Genomic DNA, 12,516 nt, shown 5'->3' on the forward strand with positions numbered 1-12,516 from the left:
TCGTTGTCATCGACTTATGAATTATCTTGGTGTAAAAGTGGTTTTTTCTTCGTCGTTTTTCCTTGATTTTTGTATTCAAACGAACATTTGTCATTCGTCATCAAGTTTCTTATAATTTCTGAGTACGTACTTTTTCGTATAAGGTTGAATATAGTGAAAATTTGAATGATATGATTTAATATTTGTATGTATGTTCGGAGGCCGGCCTCCAGTTTGACGTAACTTTTTGTGTACCTCTTGCCTACCGATTTTATTACAGATACAATAGTTCTACAATTCCACGCAAGAGTAGTGAAAGTAGTACGACCAGCAAGGGAAGTACCCGTGCCGGCAGTATCCATGCGTGGACCAAATCCTTAACGAGGCATTCGTCGAAATTATCGTCTGGCGGAGGCGGACATAAGAGAACACCATCGAACGCTTCGTCGACGTCTTGCGAATTGGGGGAGGAGGCTACCCAGGTACTCGTAGGCGCGGGTACCTCCTCCCCTACAGTTACTTGTTCTCAACCAACGCCTATTCCTAAAAAGAATGCTGTAAGTGTTTGTTAAGTTCGCTTGTTGGTGCTTGCGGTGTTAGGAAATGAATTTTAAGCTAACTCTCGAATAGATTCGGCAATAACACGTCAAACTGGCTTGCTAAATATTCGCATCTGTATTTAGATATCACTATGTATTTTGTTATTAAAGCACTCGCTTCGATATTTTCGTTTATACTAAAACAATTTAAACGTCGCATCACGTAACTTCATTTATCGAAAATTTCGTCGACAATAAGTCCGTGAAAGAGATAACTCAAGTTTTTGTACCGCCCCCGTATCTAAAATTGAATCACGCTCATTTTTAGATAATCGCGTAAATGTAATTTGACCAATCCGGTATTAAAAGCTAATTACATTAGTTTACGAAATTGAACTTTTTTTATATCCCAAAATAAAACTATATAAATACAGGATGTTTCTAAATTCACGCGACAAAGTTTAGGAGGTGATTTTCTACAACAAAATCTCCTCAGTTTACCCCTTTTCGAGATATAACCCTCAAAAAGTGGTGACTAAAATTGTCATTTTTTTTTCTAAAATTTCAGTAATGCTGGAAAATCTGTAATTTTCGTACACTCGCAAAAAAATTTCAAGTTTCTAGTAGCTTTACTAAAATTAAAAAAAAAAAAATGAAAATTTCAGTCACCACTTTTTAAGAGTGATATCTCGGAAAGGGTTGGGCTGAGGAAATTTTGTTATAGGAAAGTCCGATCTTAAATTCATACAAACAATCACCTCCTGAAATTTGTCACGTGAATATAGAAACACCCTGTATATTAATCCACCTTCCTTAAACCTAAAAGTCACATGTCACAATTTTTTGTTTATTTATTTGTTATGTTTTATTCGCTTCAAACGACAATTACGACAAGTCTGGCTATCAAATAACGGCATTGCGCGCCTAGAGGGCGCCCTAGACGGGGCACGTCGCAAAACACGTTTGTCTCATTATAGTATTCGTGCAGTAGCGGTTTGAAAGGAACTATTCCAAAAACCATGTGTGACGAAAAACAGGATAAAAAACTCCGACAGAGTGTAATAAATTGTTGCAAGAAAAATTTTACACAAGGAATTACACATAACGAAGTTGGTGCCAAAAAATCTGACTCTTGAACAAAAGATCTTGGTCAACGGGTCAGCTCAGATTTCCTTGAAAGGTTAGAAAGGAATTAACAGACTACCTGCACTGTTTGGAACAATGGAAGATTCGCATGGAGAGAGTAGAGCAACAGATTGTTATGGAATTTCACACGAAACTTGGAAAAATTGCAACTTGCAAAACAAGTGTTTGGTAATGAATTTTGTCACGTCCACGTGTTATTAGGCGTTTTTAAGATGGCCGATAAGATATTGAATATGATGAAAAATCTGATTCCTGACCCAAATCTCTTGCATCAACGGATCTGCTTAGATTTCCTTGAAAAGTTAGAAAAATAACTGCTTTGAAAGAGACCCGATTTGAGTGGATGGAAGCGGTAAAGCAAAAAACGGCAGAGCTCCTAAAGACCCTCACCAAAGAAGACTTCCAGCACTGCTTCGATCAATGGAAAAAACGTATGGAAAGGGGTGTGGGAAGAGGAGGGGATTATATCGAAGGGGAGCATTCGAATTTTCGATTTCCTGGTGCAAATCAAGATAAAAAGTGAACGCTTCACGTGTTTTGCTAAAGCTGGAGAATCGTTTTACTCCAGTGGAGAAATCGTCGGCCATTTGGTTCACTGATGCTATGGATGCAACTCATCCAGTGTGAGCCGGTAATTCGAGTACGAATATACTAGATGACAATGAAAGTGATGTTGAAATTAAATCGATTTCTAGTGATTCTGATCAGTTCTCACTTCAAGAAAATACTCCACATTGAATTAACCATGCCTATTTGAATGATCTTGTATAATATTTACAATGATCAAGATCTAAAGTAGAACTTCTTGTATCCCGCTTACAACAATGGTATCAGGTACGTAAGTAAAGTTTACTCCTGGGATTTTTTGAAACAATGAATCAAAACTATGATTTAAACAGAGTGTAGCGTCCATACTAATAGGACACGTATTTATAAAAAAAATCTTTCCAAACATAACAGTGGCAAAACTGAAAGATTCTCACTTTGAAAGCCTTTTATCTATTAATGAAAAAGTCATTCGAAATGGTTGTGATAAACTCAGTTTCCTGTTTCCATAGTTTACCGTCGATACCAAAATACTGATAACTTCCATCGAAGGTGCACATTAAAAAGAAATGGCCGATATTGTTCTGAGCCGAAAAGTCCAGCTACTGCCCCCAAATTACCCACAGCTCATCGATCATCGAGTAGCCCGTCTAAGAATAAATAATTCAATAACGCTAAAACTAACGGCTTTAACAGTTAAAATAAGAAAAAAAACATGGAAGATCCAGATTTTTTGGTAGCTTTCCACCGCCCGCGTGCGACTTGAGTCGATTTTTTTGCTCACAAGATAAGTAATTGTAAAAAAAATCATCCATTGTATTTTCTTATTTACCCTCGTAATTTTGAATTTATCGAAGTAAACTGGTTACAATGATAAAAAAACATCCCCCACCTCGTTAAAGATAAAAATCGCCACATGTGTTTATAACAATACAATACAATAATTAAGTAATGTATATGTTACGAGGGTAGTTCGATAAGTATTCGCCGCCTTATGGCGTCAATATCGATCGGGGAATCTAGTATTGTCTTTGCGACCATCAAAAAATGTCTCTACTTGATTTTCCATGCCCAGTTCTCCAGTAAACGACTACCACGAAGGATAATATAACAAAAATCGACGATCTGGTAGTGGTATGCCGTCGATTTAAGATGATAAACGAAGCTGAGGCAGTAGAAGATCCAAGAAATTGCGTGTATCATGTCCTGCATCACATTTTCGACATGGATGCTCGCCAATGATAAAAAACGCCACCGTAAGACTGTTTCAGAGCAGATTTAAGCGAAATATGACCAAGAAATAGTCGACTTCATCGTCTTATCGGCGGAAAGGTAATGGCTACCTTTTTCTGGTATTCACTAGGTGTGATCTACCTGAGAAGGATAAAACCATGATAACACACCAGTTCTAAATTTCCATCTTCGACTTGGCCATATCGGTCGAATTGGCAACTGGTAGTTTTACCCACAATATTTTCCAGATTTCGTTTCGTACGATTTCTTTTTGTTTCTATATTTGTGGAAGTAAAATCGTCTCGGCTCCAAAATTTTCGATTTTTTTTTGGTAAGAGAGTACTTATTGAACCGCCGCCGTATTATTGGTGGTGTTATTGAAAAAACCACATCCTGTTTTATTATTGTCTTATATTCAATTCAGCTGTGGTTTTCTAGGCGAAGAAATCAATCAAGATATTCAGACCAGTTGTAAAATTTCTTATCGATTTTCGTAAGGCAACAATTTCGAAAATACCACAGGTCCGTAGTTTAAATATTTTCAAAAGTATTGCTAGATATCATGTAATATATGCTAGTCGCAATATTAAATTTTTTAAATATGTTCAGTCAATTATAAAAATAGAAAATATTTAAAAGATATTCAAAAATGTGAGAAATTGGGTCGTACGAGGTCTGGCTATTAAATAACGATGTTCTACTTCAAAATACTCCCATCCTCCCGCCACACATCTTTCCATACGTTTTTTCTATTGATCCAAGCAGTGCTGGAAGTCTTCTTTGGTTAGCGCCTTTAGGAGCTTTGCCGTTTTTTGCTTTACCGCTTTCATCGATTCAAATCGGCTCCCTTTCATAGCAGATCTTTTTCTAACCTTTCAAGGAAATATGAGCGGACCCTTTGACCAAGAGCTTTTGATCAGAGTCAGGTTTTTTGGTACCAACCTCGTCATGTGTAAAATTTTTCCTCGGCTTCGTTTCTTTATCGGCTTTTTAAGCCTCTGCAATAATTCGGATGCTCATTCGATGATCTGCACGCACAATTTGGTTGACTTTGGTCACTGTATTCGGAGTTGAAACAGTCACAGGGCGATCTGGGTACTGGTCATCTTCAGAGCTCTTTCGGCCTTCACTAAAGCGCTTACACCACTCAAAAACACGCCCACGAGATAGAGAATTGTCCCCATAGGCCTATTGCAACAATTTATTGCACTCAATTTGAGTTTTTTATCCTGTTTTTCGTCACACATGGTTTTCGACACGTTCGTTTCAAACCGCTACTGTACGAATACTATAATAGTGAAAGAAACGTGTTTTGGGACGTGCCCGTCTAGGCGTCTGCTAGGCGGATTTATTCTACGTATTTTCGAGAAATATTATTTTTTTTTAAAAAGGAAGGTCATTTATAAATATAGGACAATAAAAATTAGGACTATGCTTCTGGTTTTTTATCCCTCAAGGTCCCATAAATGGAAAAATCTTAAAAAATATTATACAGACAAAAAACTTGTTATATTCATAGTTTGATATCAAATTTTATCGAATAGAAGGAATTTATTGTTTTCCTGTACTATACTTCGTTTAAAAATTTATTAAGTGCGAAACCCATGGGCTCGACGTTCATGATCTCCACAAGCTTCAATTGGAACAAACCCAGTGGGTTATGTGTCAAATGTCAAATTCGAAAACATTTTACAAATAACTTGTTTCCGTTTCCGACATACAAGATACTCGATTAATCGATTAAAAGATACGAATGTTTGAAACATGTATTCATATTAGGACAGATAAAAAAGAAAAAGTAGAAAATAAAAAGTAAACCGATTTTATAAACATTCAGAAAGCATTCGACAGTGTAAGAAGAAATATAATATGGAAAAGTACGATAAAAAAGTTTAAATTGATGCGTGAAAATCGATCTTATTTAAAACGCTGTTTCCACCTTAATAGTACAGTAAAAACTGTTATTAGTTCGGAATATTTACTATTGACTTTTATCGATTTTCAATTATAAAGAATTGATAGCCACACAGTCAGTACATAACATCTAGGCCCACATACAAAGTTTCTAAATCAATCAATCAGATCAAGTGATGGAAAACGTATCGAGGATTCACAGGCCCAGAGATAGCAGCTCAGATCAATCAAACTATGGATCTGCTTTTGAGTATTTCTACAGTGAAAAGGAGATTGAGAGAAAGTGGATCTTTTTGGGAGGGTGGCATTGGAAAAAACGAAACTGATGCAGTAAAATATTTATCCCAATCATGGTGCAGAAAACCTACAACAACTGAAGACAAATCTTTAAATGTTTATGTCATGTTAGAAGTAATACAGTAAAAGCCATTACAGCAGATGCTGTTGTCCATTTACTTGAAAACAACAAGTCATGCGATTTTTAAAACTTTGCAATACTTTTTGCAACATCCCTAGCTGTTCAATTCTTCTAATCTCTGTGGTAATCCTATCTTTTAATTCCTGAATCATGGCAAGCTTTGTTTTATAAACGATGTTTTTTAAGTAACCCCAAAGGAAATAGTCTAAAGGATTCATGTCGGGTGATCGTGGGGGCTAATCGCTTTTCAGTCAATCTTCTGGAAACACATTATTTAGGTATTACCTCACCACCCTCTGTAAACCAACGACTTTCTCTCGCCTTAATAGTAAAGTCAAAATTGTTTTTTTTTTTTAATTTTGAAGAATTTGTAGCCATACACGAGTGATAAGAGTTGGTTGAAGTTATGATCATGTCTCGTATTCCATTTTTATATATTGAAATTCAATTCTGCTTGTCAAAATATTAATTTAAGTTTAGAAAAATCAATAATTTCGGAAATTTTTCAAGAAATATATTTTTTTTTTATTGAGAAAAGTGGTTTGGGATCAATATCTAGGCCCATTTACCAAATTTTTGCTACTAATATTATAACCCCGTTCTTTGTAAAGCATAAATACGAAAAAATCGACTAAGCTAACCAAATGTCATCAAAAAAAAATATTATTTTTTAGAAAAAAACGTTGTACAATACATATATTTATTACTGGGCTCAAAAATAGCTCTGGAGTAATATCCATTAGACAAAATTAGTTTTGGCAAGTATCTATGTAAATATAATCGTAAGATTCATAGTATTATGTCAACCCTTTCGGTAGTAGGTTTATATTTGGCATACTTCGCTTTAAAACTCTATGGAATATCATTTGAAAATTACGAAGGTTTCTATATTAATGATTAACAGTTGCAGCTTCGATTAATTGCGTAGACGATTGAGTAATAGGCGACAGTTGTCATTTTTAAATAAATTTCATAGTAATTACGTCTCTGTAATAATTTTAAAAGATCGAACATATAAAAAACTGGCCAGAAAATTAGAACACAACTTTATTGAATATGAAAGTTTGTAAGTCACCTAACTACAATTTAATACAACACTTTCAAACATCCTCATAACGTAAGTCACCTAAGGACAATTTAATAGTTGTTTTTGCTCAGTTCACACTCTCAAACATCCCCATAATGTTTCTAAACCTTTTAACGTTATCTAACTACAATTTATGAGTTGTTTTTATTCGGTTTACACTTTAAAACATCCCCATAACGTTTCTAAACATCTGTAAGTCACTTAACGACAATTTATGAATTGTTTGTGCTCAGTTTACTCATTGAAACATCCCCATAACGTTTCTAAATCTTTGTAAGTCACCTAAGGACAATTTAATAGTTGTTTTTGCTCAGTTCACACTCTCAAACATCCCCACAACGTTCCTAAATATTTGTAAGACACCTAACGACAATTTATGAGTTGTTTTTGCTCAATTAACACTTTCAAACATCCCCACAACGTTCCTAAATCTTTGAAAATTACCTATGGATAATTCAACAGTTGTTTTACTTAATTTACACATTGAAACATCCCCATAACGTTTCTAAATCTTTGTAAGTCACCTAAGGACAATTTAATAGTTGTTTTTGCTCAGTTCACACTCTCAAACATCCCCACAACGTTCCTAAATATTTGTAAGTCACCTAACGACAATTTATGAGTTGTTTTTGCTCAATTAACACTTTCAAACATCCCCACAACGTTCCTAAATCTTTGAAAATTACCTATGGATAATTCAACAGTTGTTTCACTTAATTTACACATTGAAACATCCCCATAACGTTTCTAAATCTTTGTAAGTCACGTAACGACAATTTATGATTTTGTTTTTACTCTGCTTACACTCTCAAACATCCCCATAATGTTTCTAAATCTTTTAAAGTTATCTAACTACAATTTATGAGTTGTTTTTATTCGGTTTACACTTTAAAACATCCCCATAACGTTTCTAAACCTTTTAACGTTATCTAACTACAATTTATGAGTTGTTTTTATTCGGTTTACACTTTAAAACATCCCCATAACGTGACATTTGTGAGTGACTTAACGACAATTTATGAGTTGTTTTTGCTCAGCTTACACTTTCAAAGACCCCCTTGAAGTTTCTAAACCTTTGTAAGTCAATTTTCATACTATATTCACCGCTTACCCACACAAAGCACATCGACAAAACTATGTTGTTTTGTCGTTGTTCAACAGTTGTTTCCTCGAGGAAATCTGTAGTTTGTAAGACACTTTTTTAAACAAATAATAGTCTTTAATCAGTTATATATTTTCCATTTCGCTCAATGACCTTTTACCATCTTTCGTTCAGCTTCATGATTTAGCGTTCGTAAAATATCTGGTCCTTATCAGCAAAAAACTGAACCAGGTACGATTGAAGGTCATCGGCATTTGCGTAAGTTTCACCATTCAAAGAAAACTGCAAACTTTGAAATAAATGGTAATCAGATGGTGCCAGATCAGGGCTGTATGGGGGATGTGGCATCATCATAGTTTTCCACGAGTTGCCAAAGATGTGTGAGGCCTTGCATTATCATGGTGGAACACTAAACCTTTCTGATTTTAAATTTCTTTGACAGTAAACATCAGAATTGATCGTTTGGTTCCTTGGAAGCAGCAACACCTTTCATAAACTGACAGCATGAGCTTTTTTTGTTGTTTTTCAGCTTTCGATGTGGTTTGTACTGGTTCATCGTATTTGCTACATGAACTATGTTACTATACATGATCCATTTTACATCACCAGTAATGATTGTTTTCATTTCTTCCAATTTGTGATGTACCCAAATATCAATATCAACTACTCCAAGACGTTTTAAGTGTTTTTCAATTGTGTGTGATACATGTAGCCTCTTGGCAACCCCTCGAACAGTTATAGGACGAACCTTTTCAATTATGACTTTGATTTGGTCATCATCAACGTCAGTAGGTCAACCAGAACGTTGCTCATCTCCAGAATGGAATTTTTTATGCCAATTTTGATACGTGCGTTCTTGTTAAGCCATCCGCACCATAAACTTGACATATTTTGTTGTGAGTTGCAGCTTTATTTCCTTTAATGAAATAAAAAAGTAAAATATGTCGAAAATGTTCGTTTGTGCACTCCATTTAAAATTTACCCTTAAATAAACATTACGCACTACTTCTGAAGTTACCTCAATGTGACCAATAACACGTGACTAACGGAACTGTAAGGAAAGGAACAAAGACCTATCTCCAAATGGTTTTTTCCATAAAATGTTTTATATTTATTAAAATTCTGTAATATAAATGTGAAAAATGACTTGAATGTATCAAAATAAGTAAAATAATTTCAGGATAAGTCAAATCTTCCACCTATCAAAGGCAGCGTCCCGACGCCGGATACACTGTCGTCTGTTATCGATAACATCGAATTCATAGATCAGGTGACACCTACCGATATAAATAATTTGAATTACAAGGGATATCATACAATCGATACAAATCAAGAAAATAAAACTAAAGAAACGTCACCGGGTGACGATGATGTCTTCAAAACACAGCTCGGCAAGCAACAGAAATCAAAGGTGAGATAAATTTACATATCATTGTGCTATTTTAAACACCCTGTATAACAATCTTCTAATATCAACTATTAATTCATTTAATAATTAAATATATTTTTATTATTTAATAACAATAGACAAAGTGGGGCCCACCGGGGGGCAAAAATCGAGCAATCACCAACCCCAATCAACTTCCCGTTGGGGTGGTAAATACCTCTTGGTCTCCAGATCATAGTAAGCGAGTTTGGTCGAGGTGGATGGTTGTGGGTGGCGAAAACGTGAAAACATATATTTCTGTCCTTTTCTAACGCATTAGTACTTCTGAAAAGATCTCTAAATTTCTAGGATGATCTAGAAACTTCTATATCTATATATAAAATTCTATATATATATATATATATATATATATATACTCGATTTAGAATGTTCAAGAAAGTTCTAGAAGTTTCTAGAATGGCATAGAAAATTCTACAATGAGCGCACTTTATTATGATTGAGTTAGAATGTTCGAGAAAGTTCTAGAAATTTCCGGAATGATCTGGAAAGTTCCAAAATGATTGCACTTTATTATGATCGGTTTAGAATGTTCGAGAACGTTCCAGGAAGTTCCTGAATGATCTGGAAAGTTGTAGAATGAGTGGAAACTATTGTAATCGATTTAGAATGTTCGAGAAAGTTCTAGAAGTTCCTAGAATGTTCTAGAACATTATAAAATGACCGCAATTTATTATGATTGAGTTAGACTGTTAAAGAACGTTTCAGAAATTTCTAAAATGATCTGGAAAATTCTAAAATGAGTGCAATTTATTATGATCGATTTAAAAAGTTCGAGAAATTTCCGGAAATATCTGAAAAGATCTAAAATGAGTGCATTTTATTAAGATCGGTTTAGAATGTTCCGAGAACGTTGTAGAAGTTTCTAGAATGATCTAGAAAGAACATTCTAAAATGAGCGCAATTTATTATGATCGATTTAAAGAGTTATAGAAATTCCCTGAATGATCTGGTAAGTTTCATTTTATTATGATCGGCTTAGAATGTTCAAGAACGTTTTAGAAATTTCGAAAATGATATGGAAGGTTCCAAAATGAGTGCAACTTATTTGGATCGATCTAGAAATTTCCCGTATGATCTGGAAAGCTACCAAAATGAGTGCAATTTTTTTTTGATCGATCTAGAATGTTCGAGAACGTTCTAGATATTTCTAAAATGATCTAGAAAGTTCCAAAATACAAAAGTGGGTAATATTTTGAAAAACAATAAATCCATATCCAATGATAAATATTTGTTTCAATACTTGAGTAGCAACCCTCGTATTAATATTGCTTATATTTTTCTCTGTCATAATAATACATTTATTTTTAACACTTTTAGGTTTATATCTATAATCTAAATATATAAAAAAATGCAAAGATCGTCTAAAAGTAATAAGTTATTAACTTTTGTCTAATCATTTTTATTTGTTCACCATTTTTCGAGTCAAGTTCATAACAGTATCGTCTTACGCAATACGAGTCAGCAAATAACAACTTACCTACGTTAATAGTGTTTGAATTGAGATTTCTTACTTTATTTAGCTTATAGACGAAATTCCAGTTTTGATCACCCTGTAATTTCGACTTTGAATCCACTGTCATTTTGTTTTCTTCGTCTGGTATATGGTCATTCGAGAAGACATAATACCATTATCGTTTTTTTATGTATAACACGTGGAAATGTGTGTCGACGTATCTAATGTTCAATTTATTTTAGGTTAAGCCAAAATCAAACGGCAATAAAAAGAAAACCAAGAAAGATAAGGTAAAACCGATCATAAACATGGAACTTTCTTCAGAAACTTCCGATGTTATTGAAGATAAGAAGAAGTGTGATTCTATTGGGAAATCGGGAGGGAAAGAAAAATTACAACAGAAAGAAAATATCACCTCTATACGTACCGTTACAACTGATACCGAAACAACTAAGATTATTACCACTACTACGAGCTTAAATAGGTATATTAAACAAAATTTTTGAATTATACCAGTTGATTCTTGAACTTTTATAATATTCCTACACCTTTATTTCGCAATTATTTTACTGACAACACTGTGATTTTGAGGTATCAGATTCAACTTTTATCTCTGTTAAAACTTGTTCTTTATCGTATACTTATTAACTCAGTTTTCAAAATTTATCAGATTAATTTTTATTGTCTACTATAAATAATTAGACTTGTCTCTGCTTTTACGGTTTTCTTTGGGTTTTCTGTATTTTTGGCTTTATTATTCACTACATCGAGCTTTCCTTTTCCTAGTGTTACCTTCAAGCTTTCTCGTCGTTTATTTTTCACTGAAACAAATTTTTCTCTTCTTAGTGTCAGTGTTTGAGATTTCTCATAGTTGTTTTCTCATTACATCAAACTTTTCCTATCTTAATGTCATCGTTTCTGTTTTCTTATGGCTTATTTCGCACTGTGCCAAGCATTTCTTCTCTTATTGTCATTATTTGAACTTTTCCTTGGTTTACTTTTCACTATATCAAGCTTCTCTTTTCTTAATGTCATTGTTTGACTTTACTTATGCCTTATTTTTTACCTTTCTAAGCTTTCCTTTTCTTAACATCATCATTTGAGCTTTCTTATAGCTTATGTTTCACTATTTTAAGCTTTTCTTTCCATAGTGTTATTATTTGTGCTTTTGTATAATTTATTTTTCACTATATCAAACTTTCTTTTTTTCTTAGTGTGATTGTTTCACTTTTCTTTACCTGCACCAAGCTTTCCTTTTCTTATTGTCATTGTTTGAGGTTTGTCATAGTTGTTTTCTCATTGCATCAAGCTTTTCCTGTCCTTGTCACAGTTTTATATGGCTTATTTCCCACTATGTCAAGCTTTTCTTTTCTTATTGTCATTGTTTGAACTTTCTCTTGGTTTACTTTTCACTATATCAAGCTTCTCTTTTCTTAATGTCATTGTTTGACCCTACTTATGCCTTATTCTCCACTTTTCTAAGCTTTTCTGTTTTTTAACATCATCATTTGAACTTTCTTATGGCTTATGTTTCACTATTTCAAGCTTTTCTTTTCTCGGTACCATTGTTTGAGCTGTTTCATGGTTTATGTATGTATTCTCAATGTCTTTCTTTGAGCTTTCTTATCATTTCTTGCCAACTGTATCAAACT

General features: G+C 33.9%; 1 protein-coding gene across 1 annotated transcript in view; it reads left to right on the top strand.

Annotated features, from left to right (window-relative positions):
* Positions 1-12,516, top strand: part of LOC130451795 (uncharacterized) — a 60,065-nt gene that overhangs the window by 3,701 nt on the left and 43,848 nt on the right. The window contains exons 3-5 of the mRNA XM_056791047.1: positions 260-536; positions 9,145-9,375; positions 11,107-11,348. Of these exons, the coding sequence (XP_056647025.1) occupies positions 260-536; positions 9,145-9,375; positions 11,107-11,348 (750 nt within the window). The remainder of the gene's footprint in view (positions 1-259; positions 537-9,144; positions 9,376-11,106; positions 11,349-12,516) is intronic.

This window comes from Diorhabda sublineata, chromosome 1 (assembly GCF_026230105.1).
Source record: "Diorhabda sublineata isolate icDioSubl1.1 chromosome 1, icDioSubl1.1, whole genome shotgun sequence".
In the NCBI taxonomy this organism is placed as follows: domain Eukaryota; kingdom Metazoa; phylum Arthropoda; class Insecta; order Coleoptera; family Chrysomelidae; genus Diorhabda; species Diorhabda sublineata.